Source organism: Peromyscus leucopus, chromosome 2 (assembly GCF_004664715.2).
Source record: "Peromyscus leucopus breed LL Stock chromosome 2, UCI_PerLeu_2.1, whole genome shotgun sequence".
Classification (NCBI taxonomy): Eukaryota; Metazoa; Chordata; class Mammalia; order Rodentia; family Cricetidae; genus Peromyscus; species Peromyscus leucopus.
In genome coordinates, this window is record NC_051064.1 from 15,355,049 (window position 1) to 15,378,670 (window position 23,622).

The 23,622-nt window shown below is 38.3% G+C and overlaps 1 protein-coding gene across 1 annotated transcript in view; it reads left to right on the plus strand.

The window, feature by feature from the left end:
* LOC114694621 (mitochondrial import inner membrane translocase subunit Tim23-like) overlaps window positions 1-17,149 on the plus strand; it is a 126,777-nt gene extending 109,628 nt beyond the window's left edge. Inside the window, exon 2 of the mRNA XM_037202334.1 lies at window positions 16,227-17,149. Within this exon, the coding sequence (XP_037058229.1) occupies window positions 16,227-16,961 (735 nt within the window). The 3' untranslated portion in view covers window positions 16,962-17,149. The remainder of the gene's footprint in view (window positions 1-16,226) is intronic.
* The last annotated feature ends 6,473 nt before the right edge of the window (window positions 17,150-23,622 follow it).

Here is a 23,622-nt window from a genome sequence, read left to right on the forward strand (position 1 = left end):
TTAACCCCATGGTTTTTTTTTTTTATTACTATATCTGTGTAGCACAACTTGAAATCAGTAATGGTGGGACATCCAGCAGTTTTTTTTTTATTGTTCAAAATTGTTTTGACTCTCCTGGATTTTTTGGTTTTTCATAAGAAGTTGAACATTGTCCTTTCAAGATCTGTAAAGAACTGTGTTGGAATTTTGATGGGGACCACATTGAATCTATAGATTGGCTTTGGTAGGATGGCCATTTTTCCTATGTTGTTCCTACTGATCTATGAGCATGGGAGATCTTTCCATATTTTGATATATTCTTCAATTTATTTCTTAAAACCTTTTTAAGTTTTTATTATATGTATGTTTCACTTGCTTGGCTAGAGTTACCCCAAGATATTTTATATTATTTGAGACGATTTCAAAAGGTATTGTTTCCCTGATTTCTTTTTCAGTCTGTTTGCCTTTTGTATATAGGCATTGTTTTTAATTAATGTACCCAGCCACTTTCCTGAAAGCATTTATCAATTATAGGAGTTCCCTGGAGGAATTTTTAATGTCATTTATATGTATTATTATGTTGACTACTTCCTTTGATATCCTTTAATTATCTTATTGCTCTAGGTAAAAACTACAAATAATATATTTGATAGAGAGAGTGGACAACCTTGTCTTGTTCCTGATCTTACTGGAATTGCTTTGAGTTTCTCCCCATTTAATTTGATGTTGGCTGTAGGCTTGCTGTATACTGCCTTTATTGTGTTTAGGTATGTCCCTTGTATTCCTAATCTCTCCAGGATTTTTATTATGAAGGGGTGTTGAATTTTGTCAAAGACCTTTCTGCATCTTGTGAGATAATCAAGTGTTTTTTTTCCCTTTTAGTTTGTTTATATGGTGGATTACATTGACTGATTTTCATATGTTGAACCATTCCTGAGTGTCTGTAATAAAGCCTGTTTGATCATGGTGGATGATCTTTTTGTTAGGTTCTTGGGTTCAGTTTGCAAGTACTTTATTGAGTATTTTTTGCATTAATGTTTATGAGGAAAATTAGTCTGAAATTATCTTTCTTTGTTGAGTCTTTATGTGATTTGGGTATCAGGGCAACTGTGTTCCTTCTGTTTCTATTTTGTGGAATAATTTGAGAAGAAATGGTGTTAACTCTTCTTTGAAAGTTTTGTAGAATTCTGCAGTAAAACTGTCTGGCCCTGGGCTTTTTTTTTCCTTTTTGTTGGGAAACGTTTAATGATTGCTTCTATTTTACTAAGGGTTATAGATCTATTTACCTTGTTTATCAGATCTTGATTTAATTTGAGTAAGTGATACCTATCAAGAATATTATCCATTTCTTTTAGTCTTTCCAATTTAATGGAGTACAGGTTTTTAAAGTATGACCTAATGATTCTTGGGCATTGTTCAGTGTCTGTTGTTATGTTCCCATTTTGTTCCTAATTTTGTTAATTTGGATAGTCTCTCTCTGCCCTTTGAGTTAGTTTAGATAAAGATTTGTCTATCTTGTTGATTGTCTCAAAGAACCAACTCTTTGCCTCATTGATTCTTTGTGTTGTTTTCTTTCTTTCTATTTTATTGATTTTTTACTGAGTTTGATTATTTCTTACCTTCTTCTCTTGTGTGTGATTACTTCTTTTTCTTCTAGAGCTTTCAAGTGTTCTACTAAGTTGCTAGTATGAGATCTTTCCAATTTTTTTATGTAGATACTTAGTGCTATGAACTTTCCTCTTAGCACCACTTTCATTGTGTCCCATAAGTTTGGCATTCTGTGTATTCATTTTCATTCAATTCTTGAAAAGCTTTAATTTCTTTCCTAGTTTCTATCTTGACACATTTTTCTTTCAGTAGAGAGTTGTTCAGTATGAGTTTGTAAACTTTCTTTGGTTTCTTTTGTTGTTGATATTCAGATTTAATCTATCTTAGTCTGATAAGATGTAGGGAGATATTTGAATTTTCTTGTATCTGTTGAGACTTTCTTTGTGATTGAGTATGTGGTCAGTTTTGGAGAAAAATTCCATGATATGTAGAGTAGAAGGTATAGTCTTTTGTGTTTGGATGAAATGTTCTGTAGATATCTCTTAGGTCCTTTTGGTTTATAACATGTTAGTTGTACTATTTCTTCCTTTAGTTTTTGTCTGGATGACCTGTCCTTTGTGAGTGTTGGGTATTGAAGTCTGCCACTATCAGTGTGTGAGGGTCAATATGTGATTTAAGCTGTGGTATTGTTTCTTTTACACACCTACATGTCCTTGTATTGGGGCACAGATGTTAAGAATTGAAATGTCTTCTTAGTGGATTTTTTTTCTTTGATGGGTATGTAGTGTCCTTCCTTATCTTTTTTGATTAATTTTGGCTTGAAGTCTATTTTGTTAGATATTAGAATTATAGACAAGCTTGTCTGTTATGTCCATTTGCTTGGTATATCAACCCTTTACCCTAAGGTAATGTCTATCTTTAATGTTGATGTGTGTTTATTGTATGCAGATTAGAAAGGTGGATCCTATTTTCACATCTATTCTGTTTGTTCGTTTTTTGGGGAACGGAGACCTTTGATTTTGAAAGATATAAATGACCAATGATTGTTAATTCTTGTTATTTTTTTTGGTGGTGTTGGTGGTTGTTGTTGTGGTGGTGGTGGGGGTGTGTGTGTGTGCGTGCGTGTGTGTGTGTGTGTGTGTGTGTGTGTGTGTGAGAGAGAGAGAGAGAGAGAGAGAGAGAGAGAGAGAGAGAGAGAGAGAGAGAGAAAGAGAGAGAGAGAGCGCTTCCCTTTCTTTTGGTTTGGCTAGTGTGATATTATCTATTTCTGGTGTTTTCATGAGTGTAATTTACCTCCTTAGGTTGGATTTTTCTTCCTAGCACCTTCTGTAGGGCTGTATTTATAGACAGACATCATTTAAATTTGACTTAGTCACAGAATAGTTTATTTTCTCCATCTATATTTCTCCATGCTTATTGAAAGTCTTGCTGGGAATAGGAGTCTAGGCTGGTATCTGTGGTCACTTAGAGTCTGTGGCACATCTGTACAAGCCCTTCTGGCTTTCAGAATCTCCATTGAGAAGTCAGGTAATTCTAATAGACCTGCCTTCATATGTTATTTGATCTTTTTTCTCTTGCAGCTTTTAATTTCCCCTTTTCTGTTCTATGTCTTTAGTATTTTCATTATTATGTGGTAAAGGAACTTTCTTTTCTGGTCAAATCTATTTGATGTTCTGTAAGCTTCTTGTAACTTTATAGGCATGCCCTTCTTTAGGTCAGAGAATTTTTCTTGTACAATTTTATTGAAAACATTTTCTGGGCCTTTGACTTGGGTTTTTTTCTCCTTCCTCTATACCCATTATTCTTAGAGTTGGTTTCTTCATAGTGTCCCAGATGTTTTGTGTCAGAGGTTCTTCAAATTTAACATTTTCTTTCACTAATTATTCATTTCTTCTACTGTTTCTTCAACACTGAAGACTCTCTTCCATCTCTTTTATTCTATTGGTGAAGCTTGCCTCTGTAGTTCCTGTTCAAATTCCTAAATTTTTCATTTCCAGATTCCCTTACTTTGGGTTTTCTTTATTGATTCTATTTCCAATTTCTAACCTTGATGTGTTTTACTTTATTCATTTCCTTTCTAAGGACCTCTATCATATTCATAAAGGCTGCTTTAAGGTGTTTTTCTTATGTTTCACCTATGTTGGAATATTCAGGGCCTACTGTAGTAGGATAACTGGGCCCTAGTGGAGACTTAGTGTCCTGGTTGTTATTGATTGTATTTACACTGGTGTCTAAGCATCTGGGGTCCAGAAGATTATAGTTCTAGGTGCTGATTTCTGGATTTGTCTTTGTTGGATGGGTGTTTTGTTCCTTGGTTTCTGTTTCCTCTCTGGATTTGAGAGAGTGTGATGCCTATGTGTTGTCTGCTTTCCTGGCCTGTTTAGGTGGTGTGTTCACAGAGAATGCCTGCTGGTGTTAGAGGCTGGGACACTGGGATGAGTTGGATGAAGAAAGGTTGGAGGAGAAGGTCTTTGCGATCTGTTGAGGATGGGATCAGAGAGGAGAATCAACAACACAGCAGGTTTCCTGTTACAGAGCTTGGGATGAGACTGGAGGGATTGGATCTCAGAAGCAGTAGGAAAGTTGTAGGTCTACCTTCAACCTGCTTTTTGCCCTGGGAGAAGTGGCCTTTGGGCTAACCGGGGGTGCCTTCTGGAGTTGGTGGGTAGGATATGGCGATGAATGAATGAATGAATGTGAAGGGGATATTAGGAGTGCATAGTCAGTGGGATCCATAGGAGATGTGGTCAGCAGGGAAAGGAAGGCTGCAACTGCTGTTCGGTTGCAACACTAGGGACAAGACAGGGGTGTTAGGTCTGGGGGAACAGAGGGACAGGAGAAGGTCTGCAGCTAGCTTACTGGGTTTTCTGGACAAAATTTATACTTTTAATGGTTATCATTGATGTATCAAGTATCAGTGAATGTTTTTAATGTGAATATTTAAATTATTAATTTTAATATACAGACCTCATCACTGCCCTAAGATAGCCTTAGTTAATGTAAAGGAAAAGTCACCATTGTGTGTTCTGTAAATGCTGCAATGGTTGTTGGTTTTAGAATACTTAATAGTACAAATGAAGGCTTGTGTGAGCACATCAACCAAGAGACAACTTAAGGAGGTAGTGAGCAATTCTTTCCTTGTTCATTGCAGACCAAACAGAACTTTTAATACTGTTAGAAGTTTGTCAGCGTGCACACACACTCAGATGACATTTGAAAGAATAGAAAATCAATGCTGTTTGCTATTATTTCTCCATAAAAGCATAACATTTGAATTACAGGGTCAGAAAATAAGACAGATGGTGAAAGTTCATTTTAACCACCTATCTTTCTTTTGTTGACACAATGCTGTCTCTACTGCTGTACAAAGATCAGAAGATTGCTCTATTTTTAAAAGGTTCTGGGGAGGAGAAACTAATCCTTTGATACTCTCCCCCACTGAAAACTGGTCATTCTTGTCCACTCTAAGTTAATGCTTTTTACTGAAGATTGGTAGGCTTATTAACTTTCATTTTATCCTCGGGGGGATGGAGACACCCTCTGTCTTCTGGAAAACTTACATTTTTGAGTATGTCATAGTTTTTTGATGCAAAGAAGACAGGTTTCTGAGATGTTTCTGGACTTTGCTGTTTGTTTCCTGATAATTGTGTATTAAGATGGCTTCTTCCACTCATGACTCCTCTGACTATACTGTTTGAACCAATTTTTACTTGTGAGAATTCACTGTCTGCTCTTTATCAGCCGTTCTCATTTTTATGTTTCTAACTTAATTTTTGAGGTCCTTAAATATATGTGTAATGTTTGTACTCAGAAGACTGTATGATAGATATAGCATGCTACCTATAAAGGAAGTGAATATATATGCATACCCAATATATGCATAATATAGACTAACTGTTGGTAGAATAGATATAAATATGACTTTTTGATATATAACATCCCAAAATTATGTATAGAATGATGTTAGATTACAGCTTCATCATATTTACAATTTTACTGATATCATCTATTACAATAATAGTTCCCAGATATGACCATTCATTCATTTATGAAAAACAATAATTTATGGAACATACCAACGGTATGTTGAGGGATGAATTCATTTAGTGGATGAACCTCATGTATAGTATTTCATAGGATCACATTGCAGGAGACACTGATCCCCTAGACATCATTGTATTGGTTTTGATAGTATGTACAAAAGTCACAAAGAATTTAATAATTTAATAAATACAAATTTGAGTCTGGGGATACGTCTCAATAGATAAAGTTACTTGCTGTGTAAGCCCAGCAACCTAAGTTCCTATGCCTAGAAGCCACATAAAGGACAAACACAGTGGCATATTGGGCTGTGATTCCAGTGTGCACCGCCAGGAGATGAAAGGGGGAGACAGGACAATCTCCAGAAGCCCACTAGCTAGCTATCATGGTTGAGACAAGGTGAGAAGACAAAGACCACAACCTGAAGGCTGACCTCTGACATCCACACACTCTGTGGAGTGCAAAAGTGCCTGTGGAGACAAGCATGCGTGCCACTAATGAAGAAATACACATTTGTGATCTTCTAGCTCCGTGACTATAAATGTGGGTAATATAAAATTTCCCTGGGTTCTCTGCTTATAGAGTCAGAAGAGTAGATACAAGTTCCCTTTTTTATCTGGAGATTCTAAGCTCAATTAAGAGTGAAAGAAAAGGAACAACTCAAATACTCATTAACTGATGAATGACTAAGGAGAATAGGTTCATACACATAGAATTTCAACCATAATTCAGCAATATGAAGAAATGAGACACCGATTGGGTCACAATTAGATGAACTTTTAAAACTTTATATTAAGTAGAAGAAGCCAGATACAAGTGTCTATATATTCCATAATTCTGTTTCTCTGAGCTATCTTGAAAAGACAAATGCAGGCAAACAGAGGATTTGTGATTGCTTAGGCGTAGGAGTGAGGAGCTTAGAGGAGAGGAGGTAGTCGCTAAAGAACAACTGATGAAATATTCTACAGATTGTGTTGAGCACTGCGTAATTACAAATGTACCCAAAGCTTGCTGTGTCTTATGCCTGTAATGTATAAAATTGTAAAGCCCTCTCTGTAGATGTAATCAACCATTTTATTAAATAAGAAACACAGAACCAATGTAAAGAAGAAAGCCGAGAGGTCAGAGCTCAGAGCGAAAACCTTACCCTTCCTCCTGCGGTGGTCCTACCTCTCGGAAAGAGACCTACTTCCTGTGTGTTTGTCTTTATATAGTCTTTCTGTTCTGCCTTCTCATTGGTTGTAAACCCAAACACGTGACTACCTCGTCACTGCCTGTAAGTACAGTCTTCCAGGTCTTAAAGGTGTGTGTCTCCAATGCTGGCTGTATCCCTGAACACACAGAGATCTACCTAGCTCTGTCTACCAAGTGCTGGGATTAAAGGCGTGTGCCACGACCACCACACTCTTGCTATGGCTCTAATAGCTCTGACCCCCAGGCAACTTTATTTATTAACATACAATTAAAATCACATTTCAGTACGAAAAAATACCACAAGAAATTGTGGAGCTCAAATAAAATGAAGATGGGATGACTGGAGGTGGATAAGAAATGAGGTGTAGAAGTGTTGAAAGATGGTTGAAAGTGAGATGTAAAGAGTAAAATGAACAGAAAGAGATGATAAATTGTAGGATAATGCACTTCCCTAAGTTCACATTACTATCCCTGTGTTCTGGCTACAGTCTCTCAAAAGTCCTTTGATCAACGCTTCCTTCCCAAGCTTTTCCCACATAGTAGAAATATTCTCCTCAACTTAATGTAAAAAGAAATATTAGAAGCTTCATTCCACAATTAATATGCATTAAAGGGGATTGATATTAAGTGTGGGAGCTGGAGAGACAGTTATCTGTGTAAGAGCACTTACTGCTCTTGCAGACGACCTGAGTTTGCTGCTTAGACCTACATCAGGCAGCTTTCAACCTCTTGAAACTTGAATTCAAGCCCTTGGGAGTAACCGTGGTCACATACATACATACATACACACATACACACACATATGAATAAAAAATAAATGAAGCTGTAATTCAAGCCCCAATTAGATTCAGTACTTCTGGCTTCCAGAGGCACCTACATTCACGTGCACATATCTATGCTCAAACACACACATATACAATGTTAAAAATAAAATAAATCTTTAAAAAGTTATTTTAAAAGAGATTCATGTCTTACTTGGTGTAACCTTGCTTAAATACCAGCCTGTAGATCTCTCTACTTTGTTTCTATTCAATTCATACCACTCAGACTTTCTCTGGATCTCATCTATGCTTGGCTCAATGGTGCTTAATACATATAATTTTCTATCAAAGTGGTCCCTCTGACTACAAATCACCTTGACATGACCACTGAACATGGAGCTGTGGGTGCATGTTTTAACCTTTTATCTTTTTTTTAAATTAAAGATAGTTTTTTTTTTTTACTCACATAATATATCCCACCCCATTCCTCCAAATTCCTCCTTACCTTCCCTCCCATCTGGATCCATCAGCTTTCTATCTTTCATTAGAAAACCAGCATGCTTCTAGGGATAATAATAAAATTAATATAATATCATAAAACAAAAGCTAACATACCAGAATTGGACAAAGCAAGCAGAAAGAAAAGAACCCAAGAGAAGGCACATGAAACAGAGACTCACACATTTGTACACTGAGGAATCTGATAAAAACAGTAAATTGGAAGCCATAATACACACACACACACATACACACACACACACACACACACACACACACAGGACTTGTAGTATAAAAAGAGGGAAGAAAAAAATAAGTAAAATTTAAAAAGCAAGAACAAAAACCAAAAGCCAAGGAAAAGCCCTGACATGACATTGTGAGACAAGGAACCTCCAAAGATGCCATTGATTCATTTGCTGTTGACTGTCTGCTGCTGGGCGTGAAGCCTACACTTCAGAGCAGTTTGTTTCCCCAGTGAAACTCCCTTGGAGGAAACTAAATTTTCATTTACAACTCGTTATCAATTGGAAATTGTTTCTGGGTTAGGGGTAGGGGCATGTGTCCTCTTCTCCTTTCAGCTCTAGAACCCCACCTGATGCAGACCTGTGCCATCCCTGTGCATGTTGCCTCAGTCTCTGTGAATTCATATGTGTATTGACCATTCTGACTTAGAGGGCCTTGTTTTATTGGCGCCCTCCTTCTACTCTGGCTCTTACACTATCTCTACTTCTCTTCCATAGGGTTCTCTGATCCCTGAAGGGTGGATTTGATGGAGCATCCCATTTAGTGGTGGGTGTTCCAAGGTCTCACACTCTGCATAATGTTTGCCTATGGGTCTCTATATTTGTTTCCATCTACTGCAGGAGGGGCTTCTCTAATGATGGCACTGATCTATGAGTATTGTAAAATGTCATTAGGAGTCATTCTATTGCTGCATTGATTATTTATGTAGAACAGCAGCATTTGGTTTTACCCTACATCCCTGGGCAATCTAGTTTCAGGTTCTTGGTCACCGAAGCAATGTTGGGTATGGGTTCCATCTCATGGACTGGGCCTTAAGTCAAATCAGATATTGATTGGTTATTCCCACAATCATTGTGCCACCATTGATTGCACTAGCATGTTTTACAAGCAGAACACATTTATTTCAAAGGATCTGTGGCTGCGTTGATGTTTAAGTTTCTCTTTTGGTAGCCTACTGAGGTCTTTACGCACCAAAGATGCTAGAACATAGGTACCAAGGTTCTATGTAGGTGCCCACTTGACTTCTCCACATTCAGTGAGTTATGTAGGTGTTGTCTTCAGCAATAGGACTTCGTCATCATTTTGTAGAGAGCAAGCTACAGTCTTGGCAAAACCCTAGGTTATTTGGGGATTCCCATGAAACCCCTTTGGCCAACAACTCAAATATATGTAACCCAATTTGGTATTGGAAACTTCATTTGGTGACAAGAAATGGCAAGTTGGGACTCTATCTCTCCATTATTTGACAGTTTCATTTGGATCACCTTCATATATGTATGTATTTTAGGAAGCTTTGAATATTTTAGATTTCCATATACCCATCAAATGACACTTAAGTTTAGCCCTCTCCCTGTATTTTCTTCCTAGTCTCATTCTTCTCTTTCCCCACATGATCCTCCATTCAACCACACCCACACTCTATCCATCCATCCATCCATCTATAACTATTTATTCTATTTCCCTTTCCTGGGGAGATCTATCTGTCCCTTACTCTGTACCTTACCTCTGGATCTACTGATTATAGCTTGAAAATCATTGACTTAACAGCTAATATTCACATATAACAAAATACATACCATATTTGTCTTTCTGGGTCTGAGTTACCTTGTCTGGTCCTGTCAAACAGTCCTGAATAAGGGAGTGAGGGTTGAGAAAAAAACAGAGACAGAAGAATAGACAGAGACAGAAAAACAGTCAGAAGGTTCTCAGTGAATACTATAGCAGCCCTGAGTTTATTTCTGACAGCCTTTTTATATCCAAAGCAAGGGGGCAAAAGACCTCCCCTTCTCAAGGATACCATGGTTCAAGGAACAAACAGCACAAACACCTCCTTAATTCTCAAGACATCTGATAAGCAGGCCTTTGGCCAAACATCCTCTTACTCAGCCTTAAGGAGCAAAAACAAGCTTGAACTCTCTGACCTTGAGTGTAGATGGAATCAAGCCACAAGCTGGAGTCACTGTGAGCTCCCACATTACCTCACTTAGGATTTTTTTTTTTTTTTATAATTCCACCCATTTGCCTGTGAATTTCATAATTTTATTTTTAACAGCTGAGTACTACTTCACTATGCAAATGTACCACATTTTCTTTATCCATTCTTTCATTGAGAGATGTCTAGGTTGTTTCCAATATCTGCCTATTATGAATAGAGCAACAATGAACATGGTTGAGCAAGTGTCTCTGTGGCAGAAAGAAGTGTCCTTTTGACATATGCCCTAGAATGGTATAGGTGGAATTTGAAGTAGATTGAGTGTCATCTTGAAGAAATGCCACACTGATTTCCATAGAGGCTGTATTAATTTGTACTCCCACCAGCAATATATGCATGTTCTTCTTACTCCACACCTTGCCAGCATGAGTTGTCACTTAATTGATCTTGGCCATTCTGACTGTAAAATGAAATCTCAAAGGAGTTTTGCATTTCTCCAATGGGTAAGGATATTGAAGGTTTAAGTATTTCTCAGCCATTTGTGTTTCCTCCTTTGAGTATTCTCTATCTTATTTTTAATAGGGCTATTTGTTTTCTCAACATCTAATTTTTGAGTTCTTTATATGTTTTGGATGTCAGTCTTCTATTAGATGCATAGTTGGTAAAAACAAACAAACAAAAAACCTTTTTCCATTCTGTAGGCTGCCACTTTTTCTGAATAGCAGTGTTCTTTCCAGTGTTTCATGAAGTCCCATTTACTAATTGGTGAAGTTAGTACCTGTGTTAATGGTGTTCTGTTCTGAAAGTCTTTTCCTTTGTTAATGAGTTCAAGGCTATTTTCCACTCTCTTCTATCCAACTCACCGTATCTGGATCAGACTGGTTTTATGTTGAAGTTTTTGATCCAATTGGACTTGAATTTTTTTTTTGTGTGTGTGTGTATGTGTGTGTGTGTGTCCCTTCTTTTGATTTGCTTGTATGGGGTTATTTAATTCCTGTATTTTCTTGGGTGTAGTTAACCTCTTTAGGTTGGAGTTTTCTTCCCAGCACCTTCTGTAGTGCTGGACTTTTAAATAGATGTTGCTTAAATTTAGTTTTATCATGGAATGTCTTATTTTTCCATCTACTGTAATTGAAACTTTGCTGGGTTTAGTAGTCTAGACTGACATTTGAGGTCCATTAGAGTCTGTAGAACATTTGTTTAGACTCTTCTGGCTTTCAGTTTCCATTGAGAGTGAGGTGTTATTCAAATGGTGTACTTTTATCTGTTACTTGGTCTTTTTCCCTTGCAACTTTTAATATTCTTTCCTTGTTCTCTGTGTTTAGTGTTTTGATTATTATGTGACAAGGTAATTTTCTTTTCTGGTCCAATTTATTTGGTATTCTGTATGTTTCTTATACCTTGATAAGCATTTTCTTCTTTAGGTTAGAGAAATTTTCTTCTAATATTTTGTGAAAAATATTTTCTTTGCCTTTGACCTGGGTTTCTTCTCCTTCTTCTATTCCAATTATTCTTAGATTTGTTCTTTTCATAATGCCCCGGATTTCCTGGATATTTTATGACAGGATGTTTTTAGATTTAACATTTTCTTTAACAGTTATCAATTTCTTCTAGCATATCTTCAGTGCCTGAGAATTCTCTCTTCTAGATCTTATATTCTGTTGATGAAGCTTGCCTCTGAGGTTCTTGTTTGAGTGGCTTAACTTTTCATTTTCAGATTTCCCTCAATTTTTTTTTTTAACATAGTTTATTTCCACGTTCAGGTCTAGAACTGTTTTGTTAGGGTCCTGCCATTATTTCTCTGTGCTTTAGTATATTTTCTTAAGGGCTTTTTTGGTTTTCTCCTTAAGTACCTCGGTCATGTTTGTAAAGGCTATGTTAAGGTCTTTTGTTGCTTCAGCTATGTTGCAATACTCAGGGTCTGCTGTGGTACAGTTGCTGGGTTATGGTGGAGACATTTTATTGGGCTCCTTTATTGTTTGGGTTTTTATGCTGGCATCCAGGCACCTGAATTTTGGAAGATTGTAAATCTGGGTGCTGATATCTTGTTTTGTCTTTGTTGGATGAGTGCTTTATTCTTTGGTTTCTGTTGCCTGGAGAGTGTGGTTGTGTGTTGCCTACTAGGAGATTGTCCTGGGATTCTGATACATGTGGCCACTGTGGTTTCAGCTAAAATGTGTTTCTAGATATTGGGAGCTGTCAATTAGGACAGAGATGGGCTAGAAGAAAGGGCCACAGGCATCCATAAGAGGGAAGAAAGGCTGATGTTTGGCCAGGATCTGCTCAGTCCATGTGAATGGGGGTAGAGTGAGAAGAGGCCACATCAGGTAGTCTGCTACAGAGCTGGGATGAGACTAGGGGGTTAGACTTGGAGGAATGGAGGGAGATATGATGATCTGTGATTAGCCTTCCTACTTTGCTGGCTAAGTGGCATGCAGGTTCCCAGGGAATGCTTGGTAGATTGTAAGCTGGAAAAAAGCAATGTGTTGGGGGGCAGGGGATGGATTTCAAGGCAGAGATCTGTGTGTTCTGCTGGAGATGGGTGAAGGGGGAGGAGGTAGGATGCAGAAGGTGATCTGTTACAGAACTGGAGATAAGATTTGGAGGAGAGGCATGAGAGATGAAGATCTGCAGTTAGCCTGCTTCTCTGGCTGGAGTGCAACCTTTTATCTTTTAATGAACTCTTGATATAATTTTTGTGAATGTTAAAATTTGAGAATGACTTCCTTAATATAACAAAAGAAGAATAGATGTCTTTGACACCTGTGTCAGTAACTGGAAACAGTATTGCAGTTTTAGCTTTATCAAACTTCCCCCTTAGTCTATAATCCTCTTGACAAGGAGTGATGATTATGTCTCTTCAGTATTCTGCAATCTAGCATTACACGTTGCTAAGAGGTACTGTCGTGTTTTCATTTTAAAAGCCTTATTTTATTTTAATGGGATTTTACACCATTTAATTTTCAATCCATTCAGAAATCCATGTCTTCTATCATCTTTCATATGCCCTCTTCGCATTTAGAGAGGCCTTGCCTTTTGAAGTGCATTGCTTTATCTGAGTTTCTTTGAACATCGCTTGCTTTTCTTCTCTTGTCCCTTCTGTTCAGTTAATTAAGAAAAACACATTCTGCTGCTGGAAAACCTTCCCTCTCATCAAAATTATCAGTGACACAGGGCTTACTAGTTAGTCTTCTACTTCCTTTTTTTTCTTCCTCTTGTTTCTCCTCATTCTTCTTCAAAAGAAACTTATTCAAAGAGTTTTGCCAGCATATTCTTTTTTTTAAAAAAAGCCAAATGCAAAACCAAAAAGAAAGTAATCGCAGTGTCAGAGTGTTACAAGAATAGACTGTGTTTTCAGTGAACAAAGAACCACACTGATGTTCTCTGGGATTGTTGTTTTCTCAGTTCTAGCAAGTTCAGTGTTTTATTTAATCTCCCCTTTTCCTTCTACTGCATGCTTTGGTTTCTTTGAGCATATGCTCTAAGAAATCTTACCAAGATATTTTGAGGAAACTGGTTAATAATCAATCACAGCTGATGATCTCCCTCCTCCACTTACAGAATGTTTTTGTGATTATAATTATCACATTCCCTTCTTCCCTTTTCTCTCTCTAATCTTAACCCTTATACCCCTCCCCAGTCTACTTCCAATTCATGGCCTCATTTTTTACTAATTATTATTGCATGCATATATGTTACACACACACACACACACACACACACACACACACACACACACACATATTCCTAAATATAACCTGTATAACCTGTTCAGTCCATATAATGTCAGGGCTGACTGTTTGGCACTGGACAAATGAATTTTATGCTCCTCTCTGGATAAAAAGACCATCTCTCCTGTTTCCAGCTTTCCTCAGTGGCTTACAGTTCTTTATGCAGGGCTGAGGCCTTGTGGACTTTTTCTTACCCACTTTTGAATGTCTATTGATGTTGTCCTTGTTCAACTCGTATTTGGGAAGTTATATTGGTGACACTTTGTAGTCACCTGAAAACACAATCTCACAGCAAACTCCTTGATCCTCTGGCTCTTACAATCATTTTGCCCCTCTTCTACAATGTATTTATCCCTTTTCCCTCCCTAAAGAGCCACACTTTTTTCACTTCTATCAGATCTCTTACCATTCCTTTACCATCTTCCACCTTGTGTATTTTCCTACCTCTCCCTAAGGAGTGTCTTTTCTCATTCCCCCTATCAGACCACTCATCTCCTGCTATTCTCCTTTATTGTTAACTTGACTTCTTCTGTATTTATCTCCTCCTTACCTAAAAAGCCCCTCTCCCATTTCTCTATCAGATTCCTTGTATCCTGCTCTTCTGCTTTAACCCCCTTCCATCTTCTTCTTGCAGATGGATTTTAAATACTGAGATGAGCAAGGTGTGCCTTCCTCAAATGGGAGAGATAACATAGAGAAATTTATGACATTATTTTTGCAATTTTTCTCTTAAAACATATCTTTGAATTTGCTTTGACTGTAATAAGGTCCTATGCAGTTAATATGCATATAAAAATACAGGCTGAACCTATGAATTTCCAATAGTTTGTTTTGTTCCATCCTCTTGATTTCTCTCTTTCTGTCTTCCTATGGCATGTCATCCATATGGTACAATTTCTTTTCCCTAATTCCTTAGGTGATCACTGTGAAAATCCTGTCAAATCTCTTCATGCTGCAAGAGAATATTTATAAATAACTTATAAACTGCTGAAAACCAGAATTTATGATGAAGACCCTAACAGAGTCTAACTGATTCTTCACTGCAAGGTGTTGATGGATCAGAAGAATAGATATTACTAAGGGCTCTCTGTCTGGCTTTGCAAAGTGTTCCCACAGAAAGGAAGATAACTAATAGCCTGCTCACAAAAGATGAAGATCACTGCAATAACTGTGGCCCTGTTGAGAATCTACAGTGTTCTTGTCTGTAGAGCCCTTAGACATAAATGGATCTGAAAAAGCATTACAAAGTCTCCCTTCTCAAGAGGATGACTTCTGCTTCAAGTCCCCAGAGCCTGAGGTTTAGTTTGTTGTGTAGATAGATGTGGAGTGGTCTCTTCCAGACTCACACAATTAAAAGTTTCAGACTGTCTCAGAAGAATGAGTATGTTGGAGATGCCTAGGTTTTTATGTTACTAAATGAGAGAAGAGGATAAAATCTGAAATATCACCTACTCTTATACTTTAAGGATAAGAAATATACAGAAGTATGACATTAACAGATAATCACAAAACTCCCTGATGGGTTTCAACTTATAACTAAATGGCTCGGTAAGCACAGATACAGACTGGTTTGGGTTTATTTTTCTCTTTCCTCTCGTTTATACCCAGTCTTGTAATAGCAAAGCATTGCTCCGAAGTCAGAGTAGTAGCAGGAAGGAAAAAGGGCCAGATAATTCACAAGCAGAAACTGAAAATCTCTGAATCATTTTCTTTTGGAAAAAAATTAAATATTGTTGTGATCCAAAAAGAAAATCCTCATGCATTTTTCTGTAAAATATGTTAAACATGTTAAAATACTGTAGAAAAATGAAAATATAAGATAAAGTTACAGAAATACTTCTGAGTTACTTTTAGGGCTGCTGAAGCCTGTTGTGTGGTTCATGTTAAGCTTGCTGGGCACCTTACCCATCATGTCTAGGATGAAGACTATAACATTCTTGTTTGTATTTCTTGTGTCTTCACAAAATTCCCAAAGTTACTTGACTGCACTGTAATTCTTATGGTAGGAGTCTTAAATATTCCCCCAAATTCCTGTTTTGAATATTTGTTTCACAGCTGGAGCACTAATTTAGGACGCTCTGGGACCTTTGGGATTTGGGGCCTGGCTGAGGGAAATAGGTCACTGCAGGCCAGTCTGTGTGGGTGTGTTATATCCAGCCACTTCTGGTCAATCGCCACTTCCTGGTCTGCTGGGATGGGAACTTCTGCTGCCACATATCTCCACTGCTGCCAGCTTCTGCAGGCCTCCCTGTTGTGACAGTCTGAAACCATGAATTAAAATAAACCTTCCGGCCACAGCAACGCGGGTCTTCCCGCTGTTGCTGTGGGGACCACGGACGAGCACACGACCCCGACCCCGGCCTGAGGTGGTGGTGGGAAGCCCACCGCAGTCTGCTGCAATGCCATGGAGGGTGGCGGGGAAGTGGCAACAAAACCACCGGCGGGTTGGCTGGCTTCTTCGGAGCGGGAGGAGCGGGTTACTCTCACACTGACTTGGCTGGCATTCTGCTAACTGGTATGAAACCCCTGTCTCCGTATTTAAATGTGGATCCACACTATCTTGTTCAGGATACCGATGAGTTCATTGTGCCAACTGGAGCTAACAAAACCCGAGGCAGATTTGAGCTAGCTTTCTTTACCATTGGAGGATGTTGTATGACAGGGGCTGCATTTGGAGCAGTGAACGGTCTGCGGTTAGGATTGAAGGAAACCCAGAGCATGGCCTGGTCCAAACGAAGAAACGCACAGATTTTGATTATGGTGACTAGGCAAGGGGCACTTTGGGCTAATACTCTAGGCTCCCTGGCTTTGCTCTATAGTGCATTTGTTGTTATCATTGAGAAGACACGAGATGCAGAAGAAGACCTCAACACAGTAGCAGCTGGAACCATGACGGGAATGTTGTATAAATGTACAGGTGGTCTTCGAGGAATAGCACATGGTGGCCTGGCAGGACTGACCCTCACCAGTCTCTGTGCACTGTATAACAACTGGGAGCACATGAAAGGTTCCCTGCTCCAACAGTCACTCTGAAGATTTTGCCACCTCTGGACTGGGGGACATTTCATAGTCATCCAGATTGATTACTAAGTCAGTCTGGAGTTGCTTTCTCACTTGTACCGACAATTACTTTGAACAATTGGAGACTCTGATTTGCTGTGACAATGATCATGGATGGTTAGCCTGGACTGCACTGCTTGCCCTTAGTGAGTGGAAGCCAACCCCTTGGTGGCTCACTGAGTATGTGTTCTCTTCTCTGGAGACGATCTTCCACCTGTTTTCTCTCTTACCCCCAAACTGGAAAACCACTTACTCTCCAAATTCAGGCCAGACTTTTTTCAACACTTTTATCACCATGTTTATCATTTAAAAATCTAAAACTACTGTTGCCCTGTATTCCAAATAAAGGGTGAAAATAGAACCAAAGTCATAATCCCAGCATAAAAAATAAATAAATAAATAAATAAATAAATAAATAAATAAATAAACAAACCTCCCATCTCATAAACCATTTCTATCAGCTATCATGGTCACTGTATCACAAAGGTAACTAATCCAGTTGCCATTTTTAGAAAAGAGAATGTAGACATAAGGAGATTAAATATCTAGATTATAACCACACAGCTATGAGACAGTCTAATGCCAAGCACTCTTATCCACTTAGTATTCTGTTCTCTTCGTGGCACATACCTGATACATGGATCTTAATAAGCCTCGAGATGTTTCCTGTCATCCATTCATACACATTGAATAGTGGGTATTTGTCAAGAATTTTTAAAATAAATGTCTGTGCTCAAAGAAGTTGATTGCAAATAGAGATAAGAAACAAATGGGTGCCAGGCAGTGGTGGCGCATGCCTTTAATCCCAGCACTCGGGAGGCAGAGCCAGGCAGATCTCTATGAGTTCAAGGCCAGCTTGGTCTTCAGAGTGAGTTCCAAGACAGGCATCAAAGCTACACAGAGAAACACTGTCTCCAAAAAAAAAAAAAAAAAAAAAAAAAAAAAAAAAAAAAAAAAAAAAAAAAGAAAGAAAGAAAAAAGAAAAAGAGAAAAGAAACAAATGGGTGATGCAGATTCAGTCCAATTTTAAAGAAATCTATTAAATATCAAGTTTGGAGATATATCTCATGGTAATATAAGCCAGGATATATATACATAAAACCTTCATTGCCCACATACATATTTACCTCTAAATATCTATTTAAGTAAATTATAAAATAATTTTAAATTAATTTTAATTATTTAAAAATAATTTATAGACTCCGGGAAGACCTGACCAACTTGGCACCAGGTTCTGGCCACCGGGCAGCTCCCCTTCTAGCCCCACCGGGAGGGATCCCCTTTTCCAAGCCCCCCCCCCCCCCCCGCAGCCCCTGCAATCTCCACGCCCTGCCCCCACGCCCATCTGCCCGAGACCCCAGCCACTTCCTGAGACTTAGAGACCGGCCCCCGGCTCCCATCCTGCCCCCGACTTCCCTTCTGGACCAGATAGTTGGACAAGAGAACTCCCTTTTGGACAAGAGACAGAGTCTTCCTGAATCTGCCAGCTCTTTCTGAAACAAGTAAACTGATAAGACCAAAAAGGAACCACAAGGAGATGGGCAGACATCAAGGTAGAAGTACATACAACAAAATGAAGAGCAATACAGCATTACCAGAACCTAGCCCGCCTCCAACATCTAGACCTGAACACCAAAAATTGGAAGAAGCAGAAGAAAGTAGCCTTATGAGTAACTTCATGAAGAAGGTAGAGGCTTGTGTAGAGGAAAAGACAAGAAAATTGGAAGAACGCTGTAAACAACTAGAGGAAAGGGCAAACAAATTAGAAGAAAACAATAAAGCCCTCCAAGAAAACAATAAAGTCCTGGAAGAAAACAATAAAGCACTGAAAGAAAATCATGAAAAAGCAATGAAACAAACAAAGGAAACAGTCCAAGAACTGAAAAGGGAAATTGAAAAAATAAAGAAGACACAAACACAGGGAAGGCTGGAAATAGAAAACCTGAGTAAAAGATCGGGAACTTCAGATGCAAGTATAACCAACAGAATGCAAGAGATGGAAGAGAGGATTTCTGGCATTGAAGATACAGTAGAAGAAATAGTTTCATCAGTAGAAGGAAACACTAAAGCCAACAAAGTCATGAACCAAAATGTCCAAGAAATTTGGGACACCATGAAAAGACCAAACCTACGAATTATAGGGATAGAAGAAGGTGAAGAATACCAACTCAAAGGCACAGAAAATATATTCAACAAAATTATAGAAGAAAACTTTCCCAACTTAAAGAAGGAAATGCCTATGAAGATACAAGAAGCCTATCGAACACCAAACAGACTAGACCCCCCAAAAAAGTCCCCTCGACACATAATAATTAAACAACTAAATGTACAGAATAAAGAAAGAATATTAAGAGCAGCCAAGGAAAAAGGCCAAGTGACCTATAAAGGTAAACCCATCAGAATAACACCCGATTTCTTAATGGAGACTTTGATAGCCAGAAGGACCTGGACAGATGTAATGCAGACACTAAGAGACCATGGATGTCAGCCCAGACTAATATACCCAGCAAAACTTTCAATCATCATAGACGGAAGGAACAAGACATTCGAAGACAAAGCCAGATTTAAACAATACCTATCCACAAACCCAGCCCTACAGAAAGCACTAGAAGGAAAATTCCAACCGAAGGAAGTCAGATACACACTCGAAAACACAGGCAATAGATAAAGCCACAACAGTAAACCCCAAAGAAGGGAAGTACACACACACTACCACCAAAAATAACAGGGATGAAGAACCACTGGTCATTAATATCCCTTAATATCAACGGACCTAACTCACCTATAAAAAGACATAGACTTACAGAATGGATACGAAAGCGGGACCTATCTTTCTGCTGCATACAAGAAACACATCTCAAATTCAAAGACAGACACTACCTAAGAATAAAAGGCTGGGAAAAGACTTTCCAATCAAATGGTCTTAAGAAACAAGCAGGGGTAGCCATCCTGATATCCAACAAAATAGACTTCAAACTAAAATCAATCAAAAGAGATCAAGAAGGACATTACATACTCATCACAGGAAAGATCCACCAAGATGAAGTTTCAATTCTGAACATTTATGCCCCAAATACAAGGGCACCCACATATGTAAAAGAAACATTACTAAAGCTTAAACCACATATAAAACCCCACACATTAATAGTGGGAGATCTCAACACCCCACTTTCACCACTGGACAGATCTCCCAAATCGAAACTTAACAGAGAAATAAAGGACTTAACTGATGTCATGACCCAATTGGACCTAATAGATATCTACAGAACATTCCATCCTAACAAGAAAGAATATACCTTCTTCTCAGCACCCCATGGAACTTTCTCTAAAATCGACCACACACTTGGCCACAAAGCAAATCTCAACAGATACAAAACAATTAGAATAACCTCCTGTGTTCTATCAGACCACCATGGTTTAAAGTTAGATTTCAACAACAACAAAAACTACAGAAAACCTACAATCTCATGGAAACTGAATAATGCTCAACTGAATCACCAATGGGTTAAGGAAGAAATAAAGAAAGAAATTAAAGACTTCCTAGAGATCAATGAAAATGAAGACACCACATACCCAAACTTATGGGACACTATGAAAGCAGTGCTAAGAGGGAAATTCATAGCACTAAATGCCCACATAAAGAAGTTGGAGAAATCCCACACTAGTGACTTAATAGCACACCTGAAAGCTCTAGAACAAGAAGAAGCAAAGTCTCCCAGGAAGAATAGACGCCAGGAAATTATCAAAGTGAGAGGTGAAATTAATAAATTAGAAACTAAGAGAATAATACAAAAAATTAATGAAACAAAGAGTTGGTTCTTTGAGAAAATCAACAAGATAGACAAGCCCTTATCCAAACTAACCAAAAGACAGAGAGAGAGAATCCAAATCAACAAAATCAGAAATGAAAAGGGGGACATAACAACAGACATTGAGGAAATCCAGAGAATTATCAGGTCATATTTCAAAAACCTCTACTCCACAAAACTGGAAAACCTAAAAGAAATGGATATTTTTCTGGATAGGTACCACATACCTAAGTTAAATCAAGACCAGATAAACTATTTAAATAGCCCAATAACCCCTAAGGAAATAGAAACAGTCATTAAAAGTCTCCCAACCAAAAAAAGCCCAGGAACAGATGGTTTCAGCACAGAATTCTACCAGATCTTCAAAGAAGAGTTAATACCAATACTCTCTAAATTGTTCCACATAATAGAAACAGAAGGAACATCACCAAACTCCTTCTATGAGGCTACAATTACCCTGATTCCTAAACCAAACAAGGATACAACAAAGAAAGAGAACTACAGACCGATCTCCCTCATGAACATTGCTGCAAAAATACTCAATAAAATATTGGCAAACAGACTCCAAGAACACATCAGAACAATTATCCACCATGATCAAGTAGACTTCATCCCAGGGATGCAAGGGTGGTTCAACATACGAAAGTCCATCAATGTAATATACCATATAAACAAACTCAAAGAAAAAAACCACATGATCATCTCACTAGATGCAGAAAAGGCATTTGACAAAATCCAACACCCCTTCATGATAAAAGTCTTGGAGCGATCAGGAATACGGGAAACATACCTAAACATAATAAAGGCAATATATAGCAAACCAACAGCCAACATCAAATTAAATGGAGAGAAACTCAAAGCAATTCCACTAAAATCAGGAACGAGGCAAGGCTGTCCACTCTCCCCATACTTATTCAATATAGTACTTGAAGTTCTAGCCAGAGCAATAAGACAACATAAGGAGATTAAGGGGATACAAATTGGAAAGGAAGAAGTCAAGCTTTCCCTATTTGCAGATGACATGATAGTATACTTGAGTGACCCCAAAGATTCCACCCAGGAATTGATAAAGCTTATAAACACCTTCAGCAACATAGCAGGATACAAGATCAACTCAAAAAAATCAGTAGCCCTCCTATATACAATGGACAAAGAAGCTGAGAAGGCAATTATAGATACATCACCCTTTACAATAGCCAAAAATGACATAAAATACCTTGGGGTAACACTAACCAAGCAAGTGAAGGACCTATATGACAAGAACTTTAAGTCCCTGAAAAAAGAAATTGAAGAAGATGTCAGAAAATGGAAAGATCTCCCATGCTCATGGATAGGCAGGGTTAACATAGTAAAAATGGCAATCTTACCAAAAGCAATTTACAGATTCAATGCAATCCCATCAAAATACCAACACAATTCTTCACAGACCTGGAAAGAATAATACTCAACTTCATATGGAAAAACAAAAAACCCAGGATAGCTAAAAGAAACCTGTACAATAAAACAACTTCTGGAAGCATCACAATCCCTGACTTCAAGCTCTACTATAGAGCTACAGTAATAAAAACAGCTTGGTATTGGCATAAAAACCGACATGTGGACCAATGGAATCGAATTGAAGACCCTGACATTAACCCACACACCTATGGACATATAAGTTTTGACAAAGAAGCCAAAAGTGTACAATGGAAAAAAGAAAGCATCTTCAACAAATGGTGCTGGCATAACTGGATATCAACGTGTAGAAGGCTGCAAATAGATCCATATCTGTCACCGTGCACAAAACTTAAGTCCAAGTGGATCAAAGACCTCAACTTAAATCCAGCTACTCTGAACCTGCTAGAAGAGAAAGTAGGAAGTAGTCTTGAACGCATTGGCATAGGAGATCACTTCCTAAATATAACACCAGTAGCGCAGACACTGAGACAAACAATCAATCAATGGGACCTCTTGAAACTGAGAAGCTTTTGTAGAGCAAAGGATACGGTCAACAAGGCAAAGCGACACCCTACAGAATGGGAAAAGATCTTCACCAACCCCACATCTGACAGAGGACTGATATCCAGAATATATAAGGAACTCAAGAAATTAGACATCAAAACGACCAACAGTCCAATTGAGAAATGGGCTTTAGAACTAAACAGAGAATTCTCAACAGAGGAAACCCAAATGGCTGAAAGACATTTAAGGAATTGCTCAACATCCCTAATCATCAGGGAAATGCAAATCAAAACAACTCTGAGTTACCACCTTATGCCTGTCAGAGTGGCTAAGATCAAAAACACTGAAGACACTTTATGCTGGAGAGGTTGTGGAACTAGGGGAACTCTCCTCCACTGCTGGTGGGAATGCAAGCTTGTACAACCACTTTTGAAATCAATATGGCACTTTCTTAGAAAATTGGGAATCAATCTCCCCCAAGATCCAGCTATACCACTTCTGGGCATATACCCAAGAAATGCTCAATCATACCACAAGTGCACTTGCTCAGCTATGTTCATATCAGCATTGTTTGTAATAGCCAAAACCTGGAAACAACCTAGATGCCCTTCAACTGAAGAATGGATAAATAAATTGTGGCACATATACACAATGGAATACTACTCAGCAGAGAAAAACAATGACATCATGAGGTTTGCAGGCAAATGGATGGATCTAGAAAAAATCATCCTGAGTGAGGTAACCCAGACTCAGAAAGACAAATATGGTATGTACTCACTCATAGGAAGATGCTAGATGTGGAACAAGGATGACTGGACTGCTACTCACATCACCAGTGAGGCTACCTGGAAAACGGGACCCCAAAAAAGACATGGAGAAATGGA